The sequence below is a fragment of the Phymastichus coffea genome, unplaced genomic scaffold (genome assembly GCF_024137745.1).
Source record: "Phymastichus coffea isolate CEN01 unplaced genomic scaffold, Cenicafe_Pcof_1.1 PCOF00008, whole genome shotgun sequence".
Lineage (NCBI taxonomy): Eukaryota > Metazoa > Arthropoda > Insecta > Hymenoptera > Eulophidae > Phymastichus > Phymastichus coffea.
The window spans coordinates 7,763,362-7,785,651 of record NW_026706819.1 but is presented as its reverse complement, the minus strand read 5'-3'; the positions used below and the strand labels follow the sequence as shown (position 1 = coordinate 7,785,651).

At 44.6% G+C, this 22,290-nt stretch overlaps 1 protein-coding gene across 3 annotated transcripts in view; it reads right to left on the bottom strand.

Moving 5' to 3' along the window:
• LOC131669517 (ubiquitin carboxyl-terminal hydrolase 2-like) overlaps positions 1-22,290 on the bottom strand; it is a 759,386-nt gene that overhangs the window by 139,814 nt on the left and 597,282 nt on the right. For all 3 annotated transcript variants that reach the window (XM_058944435.1, XM_058944443.1, XM_058944452.1), the window contains 2 exons: positions 20,660-21,012; positions 20,253-20,578 (listed from right to left, as the gene is read on the bottom strand). In XM_058944435.1, coding sequence (XP_058800418.1) covers positions 20,253-20,578; positions 20,660-21,012 — 679 coding nt within the window. The remainder of the gene's footprint in view (positions 1-20,252; positions 20,579-20,659; positions 21,013-22,290) is intronic.

The following is a 22,290-nucleotide window of genomic DNA, read 5'->3' as shown; positions in this document are numbered from 1 at the left end:
GTACGACTATTTTCAAGGTTTCGCAATGCAGTCAGGCATCAGATATTTATCTCATATCAAGTCCAGAATGACGACGACCAGCAGAATGAAAATGGCGATGAACCGATTTTGGGTTACTATTGTACCTGCCAAAGTGATGCACGTACTCTAGGTTCATGTGCGCATGTTGCTAGTGTTTTATGGTATCTTGAATTTGCACGACATCAGCCTAATATCAGATACCCTGATGAATCACTTCTAGAAACCACTCTGGATGCTGCACATCGAGCAATTCCGAGTCCTGCAGTTCAGGTTAAGCAAATCACCGTCTGTTAACAAAATATCTATGATACCGCCGTTTCCTCTTTTGGCTAGCTCTGTACTGGACGCGCGGCCTGAAAACGAGCGCGAAAGCACGAAATAATACGAAAGAGTGGTGGTTGTAGGTTCTTAGAAAACGTTGCGGGGGAGAAGGGAACGTGGAGAGAATTCGGTGCTATCGAATGAATCTGCCGATTTGCTCGGTATGTTCACAACAGATTTTATTCGTTGCTCAATTACACGTTAGCGCGCATTCCATGTTGGTCGAGAGATTCGCAACACACATCCTAATCACACGTACGCGTGAGAGAGAGACAGACAATACAATTTCGAGTGGCGCGCGGCCGGCGCAGTTTATGTATGTTCGCTTATCGGAACTCACGCACGCAATATTATTACATCGGAGGGGACTTACGCGGACGAACGCTGCTGCAGACAGCTTCGCCTTATAATTCAAGCCTGGTTACGCGAAGGTCGTCGCCCAGTATTGTCTAGGCCGGGAGGCCTATGAGTTGATCCCCGTGTGTTGTGGGCGACGAGTCGGATCTCCTCGCTCGGATGATGGCTTTCGATTCCGCCGCCCTCGTACGTTAGTCGTAGCAGGGTGTCAGCCTCAATCACAGTGCTCCCTCTTCACAATTGCTCAACCTCACTCAGCGGTGTCACTACTCCACCCGATTCTTCACACAAAAAAATAGGAACAAAGGATCTTCGAACACGTGCTACCCGCTTGCCGGTCTCACGTGTACTCTTTCGATTCCGCGTGTCGTAGCTATCTCTCTCTCTCTTTCTCGCTGCGCGGGTCTTTTGCGCATGGCGCGCTATTTCAAATCTCGCTCATCTACCTCTTAACGAGCCTACTCGTTACAATATATATATATATATATATATATATATATATATATATATATATACACTGACTCTGAGTACATTGAAGCATGTATAAGTATATGCACGTACGTAAATATATATATAGTTTAAAAAACCCGAGTCACCTATTTCTTACTGTGTATAAAATATCCGGCAAAGTTCAACTTCGGAGACCTGTATATCCTGAACCATCAACTTTTGAGCTTTGAGCCCATGGACACTTTTGATCTATGTGCCAAGATCTGCCAAATAGCTGAGTTTCAAAATTTTTGACCGAAAACCATTTCCCATAAGGATAGTGGGGGATCCTTTGTAATACTTGGGACATATTGTTATGCAACATGAATGTTATTCAAGAAATACATTTATTTTTCGCTATTTATATAAGGTTAGCCCGCATGTGGTTCGGTAAGGGTGGTTTATAAGGGTGGGGGTTAGATAGGTTAGGGGTAGGTGGATAAGACGTACTCGTACCTGTGACGGGAGTAGGCGAAGACGTCTTGTCGTGCGCCGCTCCTTCCAATACTCTCCGTTGGCCTAAAAAACGACGTTGAGCACATTTTAAGAGTGCACCTAATGCGGTTTGTTTTCTTTCAGCGGCCAATAATGATCGATGAGTCAAGAGAGAGGCTAGCGAGAACGATAACGAGCAAGAAAAGGAAAAAGCGAAGAAAAAGAGAGAGATAAGGGATCAAGTATTGGTATTAGAGAATGGTTAACGGTAGGCGCCCGACCGATTAGCGATGTCGCGTGCTACCGAGAAAAAAGGCCAAGAGGGGATGCGACGATCGTGGAGAGAAAAAAGAATTAAGCGGTAGTTAAGTACATGTGGTGTGAAGAGTAAGTCAAGTCAGCGTTCAAGCGAGAGCAACGACAGTGAGTCAGATTCGAGAGTCAGTCAGTGGAGATTCTGAGAAGCAGAGTCGAGTGCGACGAGCAAGAAGAAGAAGAAGAAAAGAGGCAACGAGGGCAAGAAGAAGTCCAGGAGGAAGTTGTTACCGGGAAAGCGACGACGCGCCTTTAAGGAAAGGTGGCCTACCACTTCCCGCTCACTAGAGGCAGGTCGGCCATCGGTGGATTTACGGGCTTTTCTCGACGCAAACGACAGATCACACAATTTCTCGCAAGGAATCGCCGTCTTGTACATTGTCCTACAATGTAAAATTGCTGTCGCAATTCGTTAATCACTGTTTCATTGTTTGCATGATCGTAACGTCGGTGAATCGCGGCAATGAGGAGTTTCGTAGCGAAATGAGTTGCGTCAAGAATTATAAGTCGGTTTTTAAACGTCACCGGAGAAAGTTTAGACACGCGTCCTTGTTCAAAGTAAGCCTTCGCTGCCGATATACAATCCTAAACCTCTTAATTTACTGCCCTTATGAATTTCTTTTCCTCCTTTTTTTACTTCAAATTCTTGTTCGATTATTGATGCGAGTCTTATTCTCAGTACAGCGGTCTAATTCTCAGTACAGTATAACTCTAGACGCGGGATAGTCGTAGGCTTTTTTGAGGCCAGTTGGAACTTTGCCATCATAATGGCTAAATGTATTGTCTGATCGGGAGTTTGAGATGGCAAGTACGCGACCAATGCGAAAGCCTTTTCACTCGCATTATAGAACATGTGAAGTTGCGTTTTAGAGCCGTCAAACGGACTTTTTAAAGAAAGATCGTGGAATTTTAACATTTACCATTTCGGAAAGACTTTTGAGCCATATCAGCCACCTTTTAAACTTGTTCTCGAACATTCATGAATTCCACTCAAACCCGCTATATCATAGATTTTGCATTAAAAATTTCGCTTGGAGCGTGAAAGGAGCGATAATACCAAGTGAGTCATATTAACATTGCGATGCTAAAAAAATCGCATTTCGTTGGTTTCGTTTCCCCTCGAGAAATTCTGGGCTGCATTTTATGTAAACCCACGTTGAATCTAAAAGTGTTATTTTTACCGTTCCAATAAATTCCCAGAGTTCTGTCTTCCCCGTCACATAAGATCTTTTTCTGTTTGAGTTTGTAATTTTCCAGTACGTCAGCAACTGTGTCTGCTTCGTTTGATGCCCATCCGTGAAAATAAAGGTTAGCTTCATGATTGATCATAGTCCCTTCTTCCACACGCTTTTTCATCTCGTCTATTGTCTTATGAGACGCGAGGTAGTTATCCATATAGCTGCTTTTAACGATGCTGTGTCCAGCTTCAGGATATATAATTTCAAAGATCACTGTGTTCTTGTTTTTTATATAAATCGTACTGCAAGGCGACGATGTAAAGTCAAAAATTAAGTTCATATTCTCATATATATGCGGTTCACGGTCTCGATCTATACCTCGCCAAATAAATTGTTGCGCGCCAAGATCGCGCTCTATCAAACTTATATGAAGAAACATGTCTTTCAGATCAGCTTTAATCACAACAGGATATTGCCTGAATCTAAACAACACGCCTATAAGTGACTAGTAAATCCGGGTCCGTTTCGAGTAGGTCATTGAGGGATACTCCCCCCGTCTTAGTAGCCCTGTCGAAAACCAGACGTACTTTATCTTGTTTATTGATAGTTTGTACGCCAAAATACGGTACGTACCAAATCCAGGATCTTGGCAAATCTTTCTGCACTTTTACAGCATACCATTGTTAATCAAACGGCTAATTTATTTGTAATAGATCTTCGAGGAATTTGGGTTCAATCTAGTTTGCTTTTCAGCAATCGCAGGCGTTTTAGCGCAGTCCTTTTGCTGTTGATTTTTGTCATGAGAAAGGATTTCCGAAGTAACTCCGTCTGTCATCCCTTACTAGTTTTATGCGAAGTCGCTTCCAAAATCGCTGAAGCCCGTTTGTTGTTTTTGTCTTTCAATTCAGCTTCAACTACCTTGAAATTTTCCATTTCTACTCGTATATATTCGTGGATTAATTTTTCTAATTCTGTAAGTTCTTGTTATTCCGTTATCTCCCCCTCGGTATCGATAAAACACTTCGTATGTATCTGTAAATCTTTGTTTGAGTTCTGCCTCTCTTGGATACATCTGTGTACCAATCAACCCAATCGTATGTATGAAACGACGAGCTCGTTATCCCCAAACCGCCACGATTCATCACACATAATCAACGGCCAATTGTTCTGACCTATTAAAATACTCAATTTGGACTGAATTTTTATACAGGTATATCGGAATATCATGTTCCTTTTTGATGTTCAGTACGAGCTCTATTGACAACGTTTGCAGGGGCAAATCTAACTTTGGAACTATCAGCGTATGAGCGATCATTTTTTTGCCAAACAGCCCGTTGACTAAAAAACTCACCCTTTCGTAACAACTCACACTCATACCATACAAGCCGTGTATACTCGTCCCAAAGGGCTCCCCAGTCAAATCGACACAATCCGCGAATCCCCTGTCGATTAGCGTGGCCGTTGCTCCACAGTCTAACAATGCACACGTCGTCGCTTTCCTCTTTGGCCCATCGATGTTTAACGGTATAATGCGTAAGAAGTCCATGCGAGTTGCTAGTTAATTTCTTCTAGGACTTGACGTTTGAGTCGATCTTAAGTGTCTGATTAGTCACGACGACTTCTCTCGTTGCGATCTCTCTTGTCGTCACGGTGTCTCTTATTATCGTAACCCCTCTTGTCGCAATCTTCCCTTCGATCAGCATTGTCATATTAGCCTCCACGGTCAGAATTATTACGGTCATTGTAGCCGTAGAAAGAATGTAAGAGAGTATGATAGTGTTTATGGCAATTTTCACACGTTTCTTTCGCGTTGCAGTCCCCTTGCAAGTGTCCGTCGCTCAGACACTTGGAGCAAGGTCACCACTGCTTAGCTAAAAACCGTTTGCGCCTAGTACTTTCATTTTTAAAATAGAGACAGTTTTTCAAGTCATAATTTCCGCGGCGCAATGCAGATATCTGTTTCCCGCAGGCGATCTCTCTTTGTCGCCCCTTGTCCCTTCGCTGCAGCACAAATCACGGCAGCTCTCGCCCTTCTTGCCAAACCATCGCTGCCCCTCGATGACACGATTTCAATGTCAAATATTCCAGCATGCACTGCCATATCCGACTCTCTACTTATAAATTTCGCAGGTTTTCCAAAGACGATGCATCGGACGGCAAGTTGGTCGCATTTTCGACGTATCGATAATATTTTGACCTTAATTCGTTCGGAATCTTATTCACCACGATCAATAACAAATCCATGCTATGCAAATACTCATTCATTTTCAACAACTTCAGCCCATCTACACCGCATTTCAGCTGAGTCACGAACGAAACTAATTTGCCTTTCTCTGATCTTAGACACGGTAGTGAATGCAAATCACAAACGAGATCCTGAGCGATCATAAACCTATTCCCGAAGTGTTTTTCTAACTCGATTATGACATCTTTCGGATCCTCGGCCGTTACCAAATGTTTTCACTAGGTCATAGGCTCGTACTTTCAATGCTCTTTCTAAGCACCTGATGTTACAGCAATCGCTAAAATTACTCGCGAACTCTGCGTACGTCTTATGAAAATGAATCCACTGCAGAGGTTTTCCAGAAAACTCCAATAATCGCTTATCTTAATCTAGTTGGTCGCTCGCCCGAACATTATTTGCGGTGCTCTCACGAATTACATTGACCGTATTAATTAAACTACCAGATAACAAAGATACCGCTCTTTCGAGTAGATGTACGCTTTGATAATCGCTAAAATTCGGACTGCCTTGATCGTAATGTTGCTGAATCTCCTCGCTGATAGCTACGTAACTCGTTGATGCTGTTGATGGAGACGCTGTGCAGGTGACGTTGACCTCCGGTTCGAGCGAAGGACCTAGTTGCGGTCGCTGCCTTTAGTCAGATGGAGTTGATTCTCTCGGCGGCTCAACGGGTGGCTGGGTTATTTGTTTCCATTGACGGCGGGTAGGCCTCAATGCCCTTTGTGCACCACCTCGTTCTGACCTCGTGGCGGAGCTACTGCAGACGTTGCAGATGCCGCAGATGTGGCTGCAGGCATAGCTGCAGCAATCTCTCGCTGGACTCGCTTCGCGGGCGGCCCCTGCTTGCCGGCTGGCGCGTGTTGTTTTCTCATCACCATCGCAGAAACATAGGTGAATTTGACGAGCACCACAAATCACACAAAGAACTACTGTTGTAACAATCTCGTTTCTGCACAATTTAAACGATGATCCTCACCTGGGGTACCAATTTGTTAAGGGTAAGAAATCGTGCGGAAAGGATTAACAATTAAGTGAATTTACATATAATTTTAATAAACCTGTACACAAATTAAACTATTTCCGTACAATGCAAACTAAAACTAAATAGTCGGCTTAAATAACCTCACCGTGTGAGAAAACAGCCGCTATTTCACAAACAAGAATTAATCTAAATTAAAAGTAACGCGCACAAAGTAGAGGGAGAGGCACAACTCGCCTCATCGGAGTCCGAACGCACAGAGCTTCTTTTCTGCCTCACGTCATATGCTGCCGAATTTTCTCATCAGCCTAGCTGCCAACGCCGTCTCGCTGTATACATATATTTTTGGCCTTGCAAGCACGCCGGCACGCTTATCGCATTCCCGCTCTTTCGCCCTCCGACTCTCTTGCTCGCCAGCCTACTGGTCCTAGGGACAAGTCATATTATTGCCCTATCCGCGAGCGTAACTTATCAAGTAAGATGAGATGACCCATACGACTAAGAGCGAACTCCACACGGAGTCTACAGCCTTCGGGGAGAAAACTCCGCGAATCTAAAATTTCTGGCTTTACGGCCACGTGACGCATCCCGCGCTCATGCACGTTCATGGGTCGAATTTGAGTAGTACTATTGACTCTAGTTACTAGTTACTATTGAGAGCTCCGAGAGTAGTACTATTGACTCAATCGCAGGTTCGCGACAAGCCGTACCGCTATTCATTATCGCATCATTCATCGCTCATTCATCCTTTCACACGCTACATCGAAGACTACATCCGTACGTCCACTCCTCTCACAATCGACTTCAATGAATTTGTCGTAAGCAGCTCGATTCTGAATTCGCTATTATTACTATCCTTAGTTAGGATAACCGAACTAATTGTACATCGCTGCGCTACAAACTTACTATCTAATCACAAGCTAAACTAATCAACTACTTAACTGTGGATTCATTTTCATAAATTTTTTGTCATGCCGCGTGATGATGCTCAGACCCAAGAGTAGCAGTGGATTTTGTTTATTTTTTCCATTTTTTTATCCATTTTTGAATTTCGACGGAAGGTTCGAAGTCAAGTAGTATGTACGGTGACCATGAGTCACGCTTCTCGTGAACGCGCATGTCTTCTCACGCGACGCATTTCCTCTATTCTCTCTTACTTTCAGTGCCTAGCGCTATTTTCGTGTACTTATCAACCACTCGAATTTTTATTATTTTCTAACTCGCGTCTTTATTTATTCTCACGAGCTCATTTTACTAAAACCGATACTTCTTGTTCGCGTCTCTCGCATGGTCTCACACTCGACGCTCAGGACTCTTTCCGAAAATAAGATACCTTTTATTCAATACCTTTTATTTGACGTTTTTTACACCCAACATAAAATAAAGCTAACTCAATTCACATCTCTCTCTCTCTCTCTCACGTATATTTTTGGACGTTGCAGCGTAAGTGTAGGTTAGCACGTAGAATTATAACTAATCCGCAATTACTGCACGATTGCTAATCAGTTGCAAATGAAAATGTTGATGATAGTGCAGTAATGCGAATTGTTCCTGTTGGAACGTGTCTCAGAAGATACGTCGTCATTGTATGATTGTCGCGTTCAGTTGGATTGTTGGCCTCCTAAGGTCTACTCTTAAATAATAATTTATTAACGTGGAGCATGAGCAAATTTTAGTTAGCAACGACTTTAAATCTAACTTTGTTGTTATAAGAACTGCAAAATATTTTCTTTATGAACTGGTCTTAACTAAGTTTCTAATTTACAGAACATACAGTTGCGGGCAAAAGTGTCCAGCCAAAGTTGTTTTTATGTTTTGATCATGTATAAATGATGCAAAGTAGCAACACAAACATATCTTAGTAACGTACTTTTATTATGCATTCAAATCATGTTGTCCAACAATTTGTTATAATGCTTAACAAAATTTTATATCGATAATAGAAAATATGGCTTATTCATAAGTATCCGGCCAACTATTACGTAGATACAATTCGCGTGGCTTTGTTTACTAGTTTGTTTTGTTTCATGTTACTATATTTTTTCTACTTGTAATTGTCACATTCATAGTTGGCCGGATACTTATGAATAAGCCATAATTGTTATTATCGATATTAAATTTTGTTGATTGTTAAAATGAATTGTTGAATTACATGTTTTGAGTACATAATAAAAGTACTTTACGATGATGTATTTCTGTTGCCACTTTGCACCCTTTGTACATGATTAAAACATAAAAACAACTTTGGCCGGACACGTTTGCCCGCAACTGTACATATATATAAAGCATAACATCTATAACGAATTCAATTCATTCGTTATGTCTCTCTCTTCCCACACATGCATGTACACAATTTATATACTTATACTATATTTGAATTATATTATTATATTGTACAGCGGCCTGCAGCAGCCGACAACGTCGAAGTGTAAGGTAAGAGAGAGAGAGCCCGGCATGTCTACTAACGAGCCTACAAGCAGGGAGAGTCGCGTTCGCGTGTATGCGTGTATGCGTGTGGTCGCGCTGCCGAAAAGCGCGATGAAAGAGTGGGGACGCCTCCCGCGGCAATTGACTGGCAAACGTAACACGGGCGACACGTGTCTGGATGCGCATTGAAGCAGAGGCTTTTCCTTTTTTTTCTGCTTGGGCAGCTGCCGCGGTTTAGCGTTCCTCGACTTCGTTCTCTTTACTGGAGTGCTTGGACTTTCGACCTGGCTTTGCCTGGGATTGTTTGCGAGTGCGTACAGTGGTGTGGCGATTTGACAGAGTGGTGTGCGCGTGCTGGAGCCTAGTGCTAGGCAGTCCCTCGCTTCTTCACCGCTGCATCCGGCGTCCGGGAACGCCGTTCGGCGAGCGAATACTCATTGTACAGAGGACCTGGCCATTGCCATCGCATTGTAAGTACCGACTCGTCTAGCTCTCTCTTGCAGGCTTGCCGCTCCTCTCTCTCCTTGCCGACTTACTGCTCTGTATGCTTACCCTTGGATGCTTTATATAAATTATTTTTACCCTTTTTATCCTCTGTGCTTCTCTGACTTTGCACCCGACTCTCACTCCCTATCCTTAGCGAATTCTCTGCGCTCGTCGCTACTTTTCGCGCTTTTCAGCCACTGCTACCTGCGACGCTCTACGCGGGCCACGAGGCTGCTTGATATTGTGGCTAGTTGAAGGGCTTGGCCACACGTGCACCAGCGTACTAGCCTCGTGGCATTCGTAACTGGTAAAGCCGAGCTGTCAATCATTTTATCCTCTCGATTATAACGACGAGTTAGCTAAAACACCGTTATATTGGCGCCCAACTTCTGATTTGGCAACTTTTCTTTGTGTGGCAGATAGTGCGACGAGAGGAAATCTTTGTGAGCGCAAACGTTTTTCGAGAACTCCAGCGCCTACGGAATTCGAAACTCGGCGCGGACAACAACAACGTGCGCGCCTTCCCCCCTTTGTTTACGCGCGAGAGTCAGGCCGCGCAAAGTAGTAAATACGAAGCGAAGCATATACGCCGCGCGACACTCATAAGCTTCGAGCTTAGCCTTGAGACATTTAGAAACAAAATTTTATATACTGAAAATTTCAGTCGTACGTCCTCAAGGCTTGGCCGAATCACGAGTAGAGTACGATAATCGACTCTACCGAATTTCGTTCGCCGGCCAGTCAATTCACGTAGCGTGCGCACGGTTATGTGTGTATATATATACATGCGTATACACACATAACAGGTATAGTTTGTAAGTCACAGCGCTCAACTTTTACAACAGTAAGACTTTTTTTTTTGTCTTCCTAAAAGCAACTTGTTGTCATTTTCTTTTTTTTCTCCTCTCCTTCGTTCTCTACTGTTGTCGTTGTTACGAGTGCGTTTAAGTATAAAATTTCCTGCGCGTTAGTTTTTTTGTTATACTGACTGTACCGTGTAGTCTAGTTGACTTATAAAATCCACGTCATTTTGGCATTGCCTTTTTCGTCCTTTTTTTTTGTCTTCTTCTGCTTTGTTTATTTGTTCCAAATAGCATAACTCTATTTTATAATAATGGCCTCCAATTGGTCGCTGAGCGAATTAACAATATTTAAAGAACAAATTGACGAAAAAATTTGCAAGTGGATAAAAGACCTTTCTAGCACGGACGTGGATTGTATGCTAACTCAACTAGAACTACACACAAGCGGTACACTATTCGAGCGCACAAACCGCTTGTATCGTAGATTGAACGGCGATTATACCGCAGAAGATTTTGTAACGATCGAAAACCAGGATGAAAATATGGCATACGAAAGACGCGAAGACCTCACCCGTATATTCTTCGAGTCAGAGGCCCTGCCAAAAGAAGTTCGCGCGGACTTGCGCGCGGCCATAAAAGCGAATGAACTCCTCGAGCTTTTTGAAAGTTCAAAGCTCGAGACGGGCAATAGCGCTCGAGAGAATATCCGGACGAGTTCGCCGACAGGCATACAAGAAGATATGTCATTTACGTTAGGCGCGGATGCGACGCGCAACGTAACAGATATGATCCAGCAACAAGAATCAATGATAACACAGACTATCGGCTTGTACGAGCACAATGCTTCGGCCGACCCGGCAATCGCAACATCACACGGCGCGCAAAAAGTGATCTTTATGACAGGCGCGCCGGCTTCGACATATGTGCCGACTTACACGCATGCAACGACGACAGCAATAACCGAACACAGCAGGACAGTACGAATCGGCCTGCCAAACGGTGCAGTAGAATATGCCTCCCCGGCCATCGCGCGCGAGTTGAACAGAACTTGGCGGAAAGAGGCTGAGGCCCAGAGGCATATAGAAGCTCAAGATATCGAAAGAGAGAATTTAAAGGCATTGACCACTTACTACAAAAACCTAGCTGCTGGGTTACAAGCTAACCTAGCCAGGCTACAAAAAGAAAAAGAGAGTGAAGCCGCACTCAATAAAGAGCTGCAAAAGCAGTTAAAACAAGTAGTGGCCACAACCCGACAACAAGCTGCAGAGCAAGCTAGATTAGATGCCTACCAAAACAAAAATGTTCAATTCGCGGATACATTCGAATTAAACTATTATGATGTATCAAACCAGCTCAACGGCTCGGAAAGATATAACATGCCGTTGTCTCTCGATCCTCAAGCGCCGATCTTTCATTCGACGACTAAACCCTCATCGGCGACTACATCACAGCCGTCGCCAAACTTTTCGTCGGCCCCTTCTAGCGTCCCTGGGCCCTCTTACGCAAGCTCGCTCACTCCCGTAATCTCGTGCTAGGGGAGGGGGGACTTGCCCAGCGCTACACCAGTGCCGCCGACACAGCAAGGGCCAAGAGGCACGCCTGCTAATGGCACAGAGGCCACGACATTTAACTCTTCGTCTCGCTTTCTTCCTAGCAAACATCTAGGAAAAACAGTCAGAGAATGGAAAATTAAATTCTCCGGAGGCGAAGGCCTTAGTATTGAGGAGTTCCTAGAAAGGATCGAGGACAACAAACGATTAGATAAAGTAGCAGACGAGGAGTTACTCGATTCTATGACCCCTCTATTCGAGAAGTCAGCTCTCTTTTGGTATCGTGCCATGAGGCCTGCGTGGTCCACATTCGCCGATTTTAAAGAAGCGGCTCTCACCGCTTACAGCAAGTCCAAGAAAAATAGAAGGACCATGACAGTGGAGGCCCACTTGCGCACCCAGGGCGCCGATGAGCCTGTACTGGAATACGCAGTCTCGCTACTCACCATACTAGGAAGGATGGATCCGCCTTGGGACATTCGGGACCAAATCAACCTCATCATCGACAATATGCTCCCTCCACTCAAGAAGAAGTTAAAATGCTTCAGGGACAATCTCACTGACGTGCAGCTGCTACTGACCCGTGCCCAAGAGGCCGAAGACGATAAACAGGGACAGTGGAAGCCACCGCCTACGGGAGACCAAAGTATGTGGCCCGAAGCGGCTTATAAGCCACGGACCAAATCTGCTAAGGCCAGGCCAGTGAACCTGTCGTCTTTGAACGACAAGGCTTCCCCAGCTCACGAAGCCGAGCTGGAGAAGCTAGTGTCTAAACTTTTTGATAAGAAGGCCAAGGAATTTGGCCTCAACAGGCTTCCGACCTCCTCGGCAAATGCCAAGAACTCTGGTGAAAAATCAGAGGCGGCGACAAAGAAATCGGAAAGAACGGTCCAAGTGGTAACCCGTCTCGTGGTAGCTACGGTGGTCGCGGCCGAGGCGGCCGGGGAGGCGAGGGTCGGCCTTCGGGCAGTCGTGCTCTGAAGGTCGCTCCCAAATCAGATAAAAACAAAGATAAGGAATCTGGTCCGGATGCCGACAAAGTTTTCTGCTGGGAGTGCAGTTGGCCAGGCTACACTAAGTTTACCTGCCCAGAATGCTCGCCCAAGCAGACAAATCATGAAGAACCAAAAAACGCCAGCGGGAGCCAGTAAGTGAGGTCCAGATGGCTCCCCCTATCACCCGGACCTTTGAAGTCAGTGGCGTGACAGGAGTAGCGCAGGCGCTGTGCAACACGGTGGGCGACCCAATGCTAGCCCCGGTTAGCCCTTCCGACGTGCAGCCAGCCGGCGATGGAGGTACTGTCTCAAGCGCCCTGATCGATAAGTCACCTAGGTGGTAGCTGACAGTAAATGTTGGCGACTATAAGTTTAGAGGTCTCTGGGATACCGGAGCTTCCCGTACCGTCCTCGGCCCGAGCGCCATTTCAATGGCTGCAGCCTTAAATAGGCGTGTACTTCGGTACGTGGGCCCAGGGGCAAGAGCGGTAGATGGTCATTACGTGCCCATTGTCGGTAGCGTAAAGTTACCCTTCACGATTGGAGGTTGACTCATGTTATCAATGCTCTCATTCTAAAAGAAGTCGACACAGAGTGCACCCTTGGTGCCGACTTCAAACGCGTCTTTTCGGCTTATCTGTGTCCAAAAACAAATAAGCTGATATTTGATGGCTGCGAAGAAGGCGTGCCCGCAGTTCTCTCGTCAGAGAAGTCTGAGGAGGCAACGGCCTTGGCCTCGCTGGGGATCGAAGATCCCACAGACGAGCAGAGAGCAGAGATAGAAAAAGTCATGCACGAGTTGCTCCCGGAGCCCTCCGGTGAACAGTTAGGCTGCACAGGATGGATCGCGCATGACATAGACCTCACCAGCACGCGCCCCATAAAACAAAAGTACTACCCAGTATCTAAGAAGATAGAGGACGAGATGCACGCTCAAGTGCACAAAATGCTAAAGATGGGAGTCATCCGGAGATCCATGAGCGAGTGGTCAAGTCCAGTCGTTATGACTCTAAAGCCCGATGGCTCGTATCGATTCTGCGTTGACTACAGAAAAGTCAATGCAGTGTCGAAAATTTCGGCTTACCCCTTGCCCTTTATGGATGTTATTTTGCGCAAAATTCAACACGCAAAGTACATCAGTGCTCTAGATTGCTCTGGAGCCTTTTGGCAAATACCTCTCACGGAGAGGTCGGTACCGATTACGGCCTTCACGGTTCCTGGTATGGGCCTGTTCGAATTCGTGCGAATGCCATATGGCTTGGCCGGAGGCCCTGCCACTTTTCAAATGCTGGCGGATAAAATTATCACGCCAGAAATGGAACCTTTTGCTTTTGCGTATTTAGATGACTTGATCATCGCCACCGAGACATTTGCCGACAATGTGAAGTGGCTCACGTTGATTTTAAAAAGACTCAACGAGGCAGGCCTTACGATAAATCGTAAGAAGTCAAAGATTTGCATGTCCGAGATTCGCTATCTCGGCGTGCTAGTTAATCGTGACGGTTGTCGCCCTGATCCTGAAAGGGTACAGCCCATTTTAGACTACCCTGCGCCGAGGAATTTGCGGCAATTACGTCGTTTTCTCGGCATGGCCTCTTGGTATCGCAAATTCCTAGGAGATTTTGCGACCTTAGCCGAGCCTCTTACTTCACTTACCCGAAAAGATTCTACCTATGTGTGGACTGACGAGCATTGGGCGGCTTTCGAACAAGTAAAAGCCTTAATTGCGTCGGCACCCGTTCTGGCCAGGCCTGATTTCGACGCGCCATTCATCGTGGAGTGTGACGCCAGTGATACCGGCCTCGGCAGTGTTCTTCTCCAGAAAATTAGCGGAGAAGAACGCCCCCTTTGCTTTGCTAGTCGTGTCCTCACAACCACTGAACGAAGGCTGTCGGTGACGGAACGTGAGTGCCTCGCAGTTATTTGGGCGATAGAAAAATTTCGACCATATATTGAAGGCTACCACTTCACCGTCGTGACCGATCACCATAGCCTCGTCTGGCTGCAAAATTTGAGGAGCCCAAACGGTAAGCTAGGCCGATGGTCGTTGCGCCTGCAGGCCTACGACTTTGACATCGTGCACCGAAAGGGCAAAGACAATGTCGTCCCTGATGCCCTGTCTCGTATGTACGAGACCGTCGAGGGCATTGAAACTTCCCTCGCCTCCCTCAGTGCCGACGAGCCCACTAAGGATAAGTGGTATTTACGCAAGTTCAGGCAAGTATCTGACGAGCCGCGGGCTCATCCCTATTGGAAAATTGTCGGCAGCCGCTTGTTTATTTACCGGCCGGACCCTATCGTCGACGACTTGTTGGGCCACGACGAGGAAGCGTGGAAGTTAGTGCTCCCGCGGGAACGGCGCGAACAGGTTCTCGCGGAATGCCATGATGAGCCTACGGCCGGTCATCTCGGCCGCTATAAGACTCATCAAAGGGCAGTGCTCCGCTATTATTGGCCTGCCCTTTACAAAGACGTTGCACATTTCGTACGCAACTGTCAAGTTTGCCAGCAAATAAAAGTTGAGCAAAAGCCACCCGCAGGACTTATGGGCAAACATATTGTTACCCGTCCATGGGAGGTTGTCTGCGGCGATCTGATGGGCCCTTTCCCTCGTTCGCCTCAAGGCCATGAACATCTATTGATTTTCATGGACGTTTTCACTAGGTGGATAGAATGCGTCCCAGTGCGTAAGGCCAATGCTAAGACAATTAAAAAGGAAATTAACCATCGTATTTTCTTACGTTTCGGGATTCCGGAACGATTCCTGTCTGACAACGGCACGCCTTTTAAAAACACGATGGTTGATTCGTTTTTGGAGGCTCATGTAGTTGTCCATGGGACCTGCGCTCCGTATACACCGAAATCAAACCCGACGGAGCGGGTCAATCGCACGGTCAAGACCATGATTGCCGCATTCATCGAGAATCACACTCGATGGGATGAGTTGATCGACGAGCACGCGTTTGCTTATAACACGGCCATCCATGAAGCTACTCGCTCTAGCCCGGCTTGTCTTAACTACGGGCGACACCCATAGCCGCCAAGTAATGCTCGACGCACGGAGGAGCGCACGGCTGTCGAACAGCTCGAGGCTGTCGCTCGAGCCGACTGGCACTCCCGCATGAGCAAACTCGACAATTTTCGAGCAAACGCGCTCGAAAACTCTAAGACTGCTCAAGCCAGGCAGGAGAAGTACTATAACCAGAAACACCGCGACATCGATTATGGTGTGGGCGATAAAGTATGGGCGAGAAATCGCGTGCTCTCCTCCGCGGCCAAGGCCATAGCTGCTAAGCTTTGTCCTAAATACGCAGGGCCCTTTGTTGTAACGACTCGCCTCGGCATGAACTCGTATCAACTCCAAACGGAAAATGGGGGTGATATCGGAAAAGTGGCCGTATGCGACTTAAAACCTTGCTTCGATGACGAGCAGTTTTCTATAGATGAGATAGTGGACGGAGGAGACGCCTCTGAAAGCGAAACCGAAAAGTTCTTGGGTGACCAGGCCGCTGGGCAGTCTAACGCTCATGAAGCAGTGGTGGCTTTACCTTCTCCAACGGCTAACAACTCGGTTCAGCCTAATAAGAGCCAGGCCTTGCCAGATCCGATAGTGGCTGTTCCGCGCAAGCGAGGACGGCCACTTGGCTCGAAAAAGACAGTACCGCCACCTGTCGCGGCTTCGCCCTGACGCTTACGTGCGAGAAACAAGCGCGACGCTTAAGCTTTGTTTTTTTTTTGCCGCTCCCGGCTACTCCTACTTCTGCCTTTAACCCTTCTCACAGCCTATGCTTCCTGCTGCTTATGCCCGCTTGAGCTTGCCGCTAATTTCTTCTTCTATGCCCCATATCACTCCATCATTCCAACGCTTTACAGAGAATGTGGCCTGCTAAGAGAGATCAGGAGAAAGTCACCCTTACCCTGGAGGGACCGATGGAAGTGATGCTGAGGCTCCAGAACTGGGTTGCCCAGCAACTCTTGTCGTTGGGCGATCCCCAAGACGTTCCCGCACCCGGAGCTCCCGACATCAGCGACCTCCTGCAGTGCTGGACACACAGGCAAGGCCAACTTGAGGATAACAACGCTCCCGTAGCAGTCCCGGTCGGAGGGCGTATGCTGACGGGCGGCTCCGCTTCCTCCTCGACTCCAGAGGCACTGGCCCAGGGAGTCCAGGACATAGAAGGCATCAGTTGGTCGGACTGCTGGGCCGCCGTGGAGGCTGCCGCACGTAGCGCCCGCCGAGCAAGACTGGCTGCCGAGCAGGCCGAGTGCCTGGCGTTTCAGGACGTTCTGAACTTTACAGAACATCCTGACGCACGCGTCAGAGCCTGCGCCTCCTCGGATTTCGTCAGGAAGGTCGAGAGGGAACTCGAGAAGAAGGCCTTCCTGGCAGAAGCAGTCACACGTTGGGCAGAGGCAAGAAGGGCCCAAGAGGAGAGCGCCCGCCTCGCGGCAGAGCAGGAGCAAAAGCGCCAAGAGCTTTTGGTCCTTCAAGAGAGGATCGAGGCCCTCAACCTCCGGGCCTCGACCTTACTAGGTGCTCCCGGTTCTTCTGGCACTGCCTCTAACGACCGACGATCCTCTCTCGGCTCGGCCTCACAGAGGATCGCCCGTCCCTCTGGCACTGCCCCGAATACAACTGGATCAGCTGCTCAGAGCAATGGCCCATGGACCAAGGAGCAGCGCCTTGAAGCGGCGAGGGCGGCCCAAGAAGACCGCCGGACGTTCTGCGCGGCCAATGGAAACCTGGTCCCGCAGTACTTCGCCATGCTGAACCGTTTCAAGGAACAGCCTTGCGGCAAGTTTGAAGGCCCTACCCCCACCAAATACGGAGTACGCTTCTGCTCCGGGTGCAATCTGACATCGGTGTCGAGGTCAGACAACTGCCCGAATTTCTTTCAACATTGGAAATTCGAGCAGGGCCTAGAGCCGAAGTATGATTACTCCGCCGAGCTAGGGCCTCGAGGCGCTCCCCGCTAAGGCCATTTCACCGCCGCCTTCTCTCTGACATCAAGAAAGAAGAGAGAAGATTGTGTCTCCGGCGCCTAGACTCCGACACGGCCCTGCCTTAATCAAAGGAAGAAGAGGATTGCGCCTTCTGTGCCCGTTTTTGTTCAAGGCCGTGCCTACTTAGTTTTCTTTTGTATTTAGCGCTCTTATGTTTTCTCCGCGCCGTTGCGCGTATCAACTGTATCTTAGTCCAAAGTCCTTGTAAAAAGAGAGAGAAAAAGCAACACATTTAAGCACAAAATTATTTTCTTTTTTCTTTCCTATATCTTTCCGCATAGACCTTACAGAATAAAATGCTATTTTGCTTCATAACTGGAGTTTCCCCTTTCTTCTCCTTCCTCAACAGAGAGACTATTTTTCGAGTTGGTACCGCTCCTGTTACCAACGTCTGGGGGAGGGGCATATAACGAATTCAATTCATTCGTTATGTCTCTCTCTTCCCACACATGCATGTACACAATTTATATACTTATACTATATTTGAATTATATTGTACAGCGGCCTGCAGCAGCCGACAACGTCGAAGTGTAAGGTAAGAGAGAGAGAGAGCCCGGCATGTCTACTAACGAGCCTACAAGCAGGGAGAGTCGTGTCCGCGTGTATGCGTGTATGCGTGTGGTCGCGCTGCCGAAAAGCGCGATGAAAGAGTGGGGACGCCTCCCGCGGCAATTGACTGGCAAACGTAACACGGGCGACACGTGTCTGGACGCGCATTGAAGCAGAGGCTTTTCCTTTTTTTTCTGCTTGGGCAGCTGCCGCGGTTTAGCGTTCCTCGACTTCGTTCTCTTTACTGGAGTGCTTGGACTTTCGACCTGGCTTTGCCTGAGATTGTTTGCGAGTGCGTACAGTGGTGTGGCGATTTGACAGAGTGGTGTGCGCGTGCTGGAGCTTAGTGCTAGGCAGTCCCTCGCTTCTTCACCGCTGCATCCGGCGTCCGGGAACGCCGTTCGGCGAGCGAATACTCATTGTACAGAGGACCTGGCCATTGCCATCGCATTGTAAGTACCGACTCGTCTAGCTCTCTCTTGCAGGCTTGCCGCTCCTCTCTCTCCTTGCCGACTTACTGCTCTGTATGCTTTCCCTTGGATGCTTTATATAAATTATTTTTACCCTTTTTATCCTCTGTGCTTCTCTGACTTTGCACCCGACTCTCACTCCCTATCCTTAGCGAATTCTCTGCGCTCGTCGCTACTTTTCGCGCTTTTCAGCCACTGCTACCTGCGACGCTCTACGCGGGCCACGAGGCTGCTTGACATTGTGGCTAGTTGAAGGGCTTGGCCACACGTGCACCAGCGTACTAGCCTCGTGGCATTCGTAACTGGTAAAGCCGAGCTGTCAATCATTTTATCCTCTCGATTATAACGACGAGTTAGCTAAAACACCGTTATACATCAACTCCCTGTCATTCTAGATTTAATATATCTATATATCATTATAGATTGGATCTAGCTTTTTATAATTTATTATATTGATTTACTGTTTTTAAGTAAATAAAGTATAGAACTTTTTTTTGTAAATTAAAAATTTTTCTTATAAAGTTCTATGCATTGTTTTATATAAATAATAACAGGAAATTTGAAATAGAAAAATTTTTTGAATAAATAAGGTATGATTAGTAAACAAAGATTGAATTACACATTACAAAAATATGAAGTGACATGCCACTCAATACTACGTTTTTTTGAACGTTAGAATAAAAGAAAATCAATTTTGAATGGCTTATTTTCTTCGTTTAGATGAGTACTCCAAGTTGTGTTGAGGAATTTTTTTGAAATAGTAAATTTTATTATTTTTATGAAAAATGTTACAAATATCTTTTAAAATGATTTTTGAATAAATTTGAAAAAGTTATCATGAAAATGGTAAAATTGACTATTTAAAAAAATCCATCATTTAATTCAGAGTATTAATCTGATGAAAGAAAAGAAGTCATTTAAAAATTATTTTCATTTACTTTATCATTCAGAAAAGCATGGATAAATAAATTTTTTCAAAAAATAAGGTGTTACGGTTAAGCGAACTTTTTAGGGCCTTTTCGTAAGATTTTGGGACTCAAAACGAAAGACATACAGACATTTATTGATTACTCTACGATGAAGTACTCACGATAATGTTTCTTACACTACGGTAAATAAAACTTATGACTTTCACTATTTGACACCATCTGGTCCTATCAAGATGATTCAAATTTCATGTCGATATTTACGCTTAAAGTTTTGATACTGCAATAAACATAGCGTTAAATTTTTAGTAGTATGTTAGCTGGTTTTCTATATTATGACTTAATCTATATTTCGCTATAGAATGTTAAGCATACTTTAAGAAGGGCCTTACAACAGTAAGTATGCATGAAACTTAAATGACTACCAAAGACAATTTTACCATTTTAAATGTTTGAATGCTACTACCTCTACTGAGAGTAACATTTCTATACGAGTATAACCGTACGACTGTATAAATAGCCCATCTATGATAGAATCTATATTATCCTTGGTATAGATTATTTAGGAATATTTCACTTCATAGAAGAGAGTCTTTCTAGAAGTAATATTTACACACAAGTATTGAGTGGCATGTCACTTCATATTTTGCAATGTAGATATAAAAAAAATTTAATGATAACGGCAGCTTGAGAAAAGGATACGAATTACAAGAATTTTTGGAAACTTTTGTATACTAAAACGCTTCGTACTCTTCCTTCTCATTTGGCATTTGGAACACGTAGGTTTTTCATCTCCATCAAGAACTTCCTCCTTAGTAAAATGTTCGAAACATTGACTGAGTTTGATGCTATCTGAGCGAGTGGGTATTGGTAGACTGAGATCCCAGAAGGGATCTAGTGTGACAGATACATGATCACAGACAATGCAACGCAATGAAGATCGTAGTTGACCAACAAATAAATCCACTATTGTGCTATTTTCACTATACAAATATCGCTTCCAACTCTCAACGACCTTCATGTTATCCCTGTAAATTTTTGCAAAGATTGTCATGATTGTCTAGTAAATAATATGTAAAATTTATCAATTTAATTATCGGTGTACATACGAATAGTTATCAGGTATGTCATTCAAAATTGGTTGAGGTTTGATGGTTACACGATTCACATCTTCGTGAAGACCTTCAAGTAGATAGCGTAAAAACTCCTGAGCATCCTGTTGTCTGTAGCCTATAAATCGAGGAGCGAACCGCTGTATTTGAGATTTTAACGTCAATGTATTTACAACATGCTTGTTTTCTTTCTTCCAAAGTTCTTCTATCACCTCACTAAAGGCTTTTATTAAAGCTCCTTTCATACTTGACGTCGTGGTGTTTATGTCACTCAAATATTGGTTATCTAGCAAGTACTCCAACAGTGGTCGAGTATTACTCAAGCATTGAATAACGCTATTCATGAAACACTGTAAAATATCCACATTCATATATGAGATTTAATACTGCATACAAATATTTGATTATTTTTTCTATTAACAAGAAAACTCCCCAATATAATCTTACCGATTTTAATTTTAATTTTTTGATGTTATGGTTCATGAAAAAATAAGACTTACGGTTTTTCTGTCGTCAGAAAAACACTTCAAGGAGGTGAAACCCGTTCAAAGTTCACCCCCAAAAATACGTTTTCCAATGTACTCGTATCTCAGCTTCTAATTGACATTCTACAATGGAACAAATTTCATATAACTTATTATGTAAATACGAAACTAGCGCATCCAATTTCGACCATAAGAGGCGCAACCCTTATTTTTTTATTAAAAATTCTACCTTCTTCATGCCTTAAAGTGTTTTTTCGTCGATAAAAATAAACACGTATGTCTTATTTTTTCATGAACTGTAGCATATCAAAAGATTATGAAAATCGGCGAGGTCGGGAAGGGGGGGGGGTTCTTGTAAGAAATATAGAAATCATTTAAATAAAAATAGTTTGTGCAAAGGGTTACGTAGAATAAATAAATCATCAATGGCTTGACCAAAATTGACGTTTTTTTATGATTAAATATAGAAACAGAACATACGTTGTTTCATATATTTAATTCGTTATCAGATATTATAGATTAAATTCTGACTATTTATTTTTTGCAACATTTTTTAATGTATTTTAAGATACCTTGATTTTATAATAATTTTTTCTCAATTTTTTGTATTTTATAAAATATTTGGTTCTTAATTTTGTTCAAAAGAGAACCGTAACTCTTTTCAGATATAGCTGATAATTTCGACTTAACCATTGAAACATTTTTAGTTTGTTTTGGGATAATAGAACAAATGTTCTCTTCCTTGAATCATTTCGAGCTATAATTTTATTGATAATAACAATGCCGACGTTTTGATGAGGTGGATGATAACCTTTATCCTACCCATCAAAAGGCTATAAAAATTGAACATAAAAATCCTATATTTCTAAACGTTTTCAGTATTATACTTACATCGTATTTTTCATTAATGTATAAGTTATCTCGCGTAGTAGAAGTTCTTCTATCTTACAAGCATACGTCACCAATTGAAAATACTTTCCATTTATGACAATTAATATTTCACGATTGCCAAGTATTATATAACGTTGTAAAAAAAAATAAAAATCTTTCCCCTAACTTGTAGACTTTCGCAGTCAAAACAGACAATGAAAAGTTCTAGCAAAACACAGGCTATTTATAAGCGAAGAATATGAAAAGGGAAAG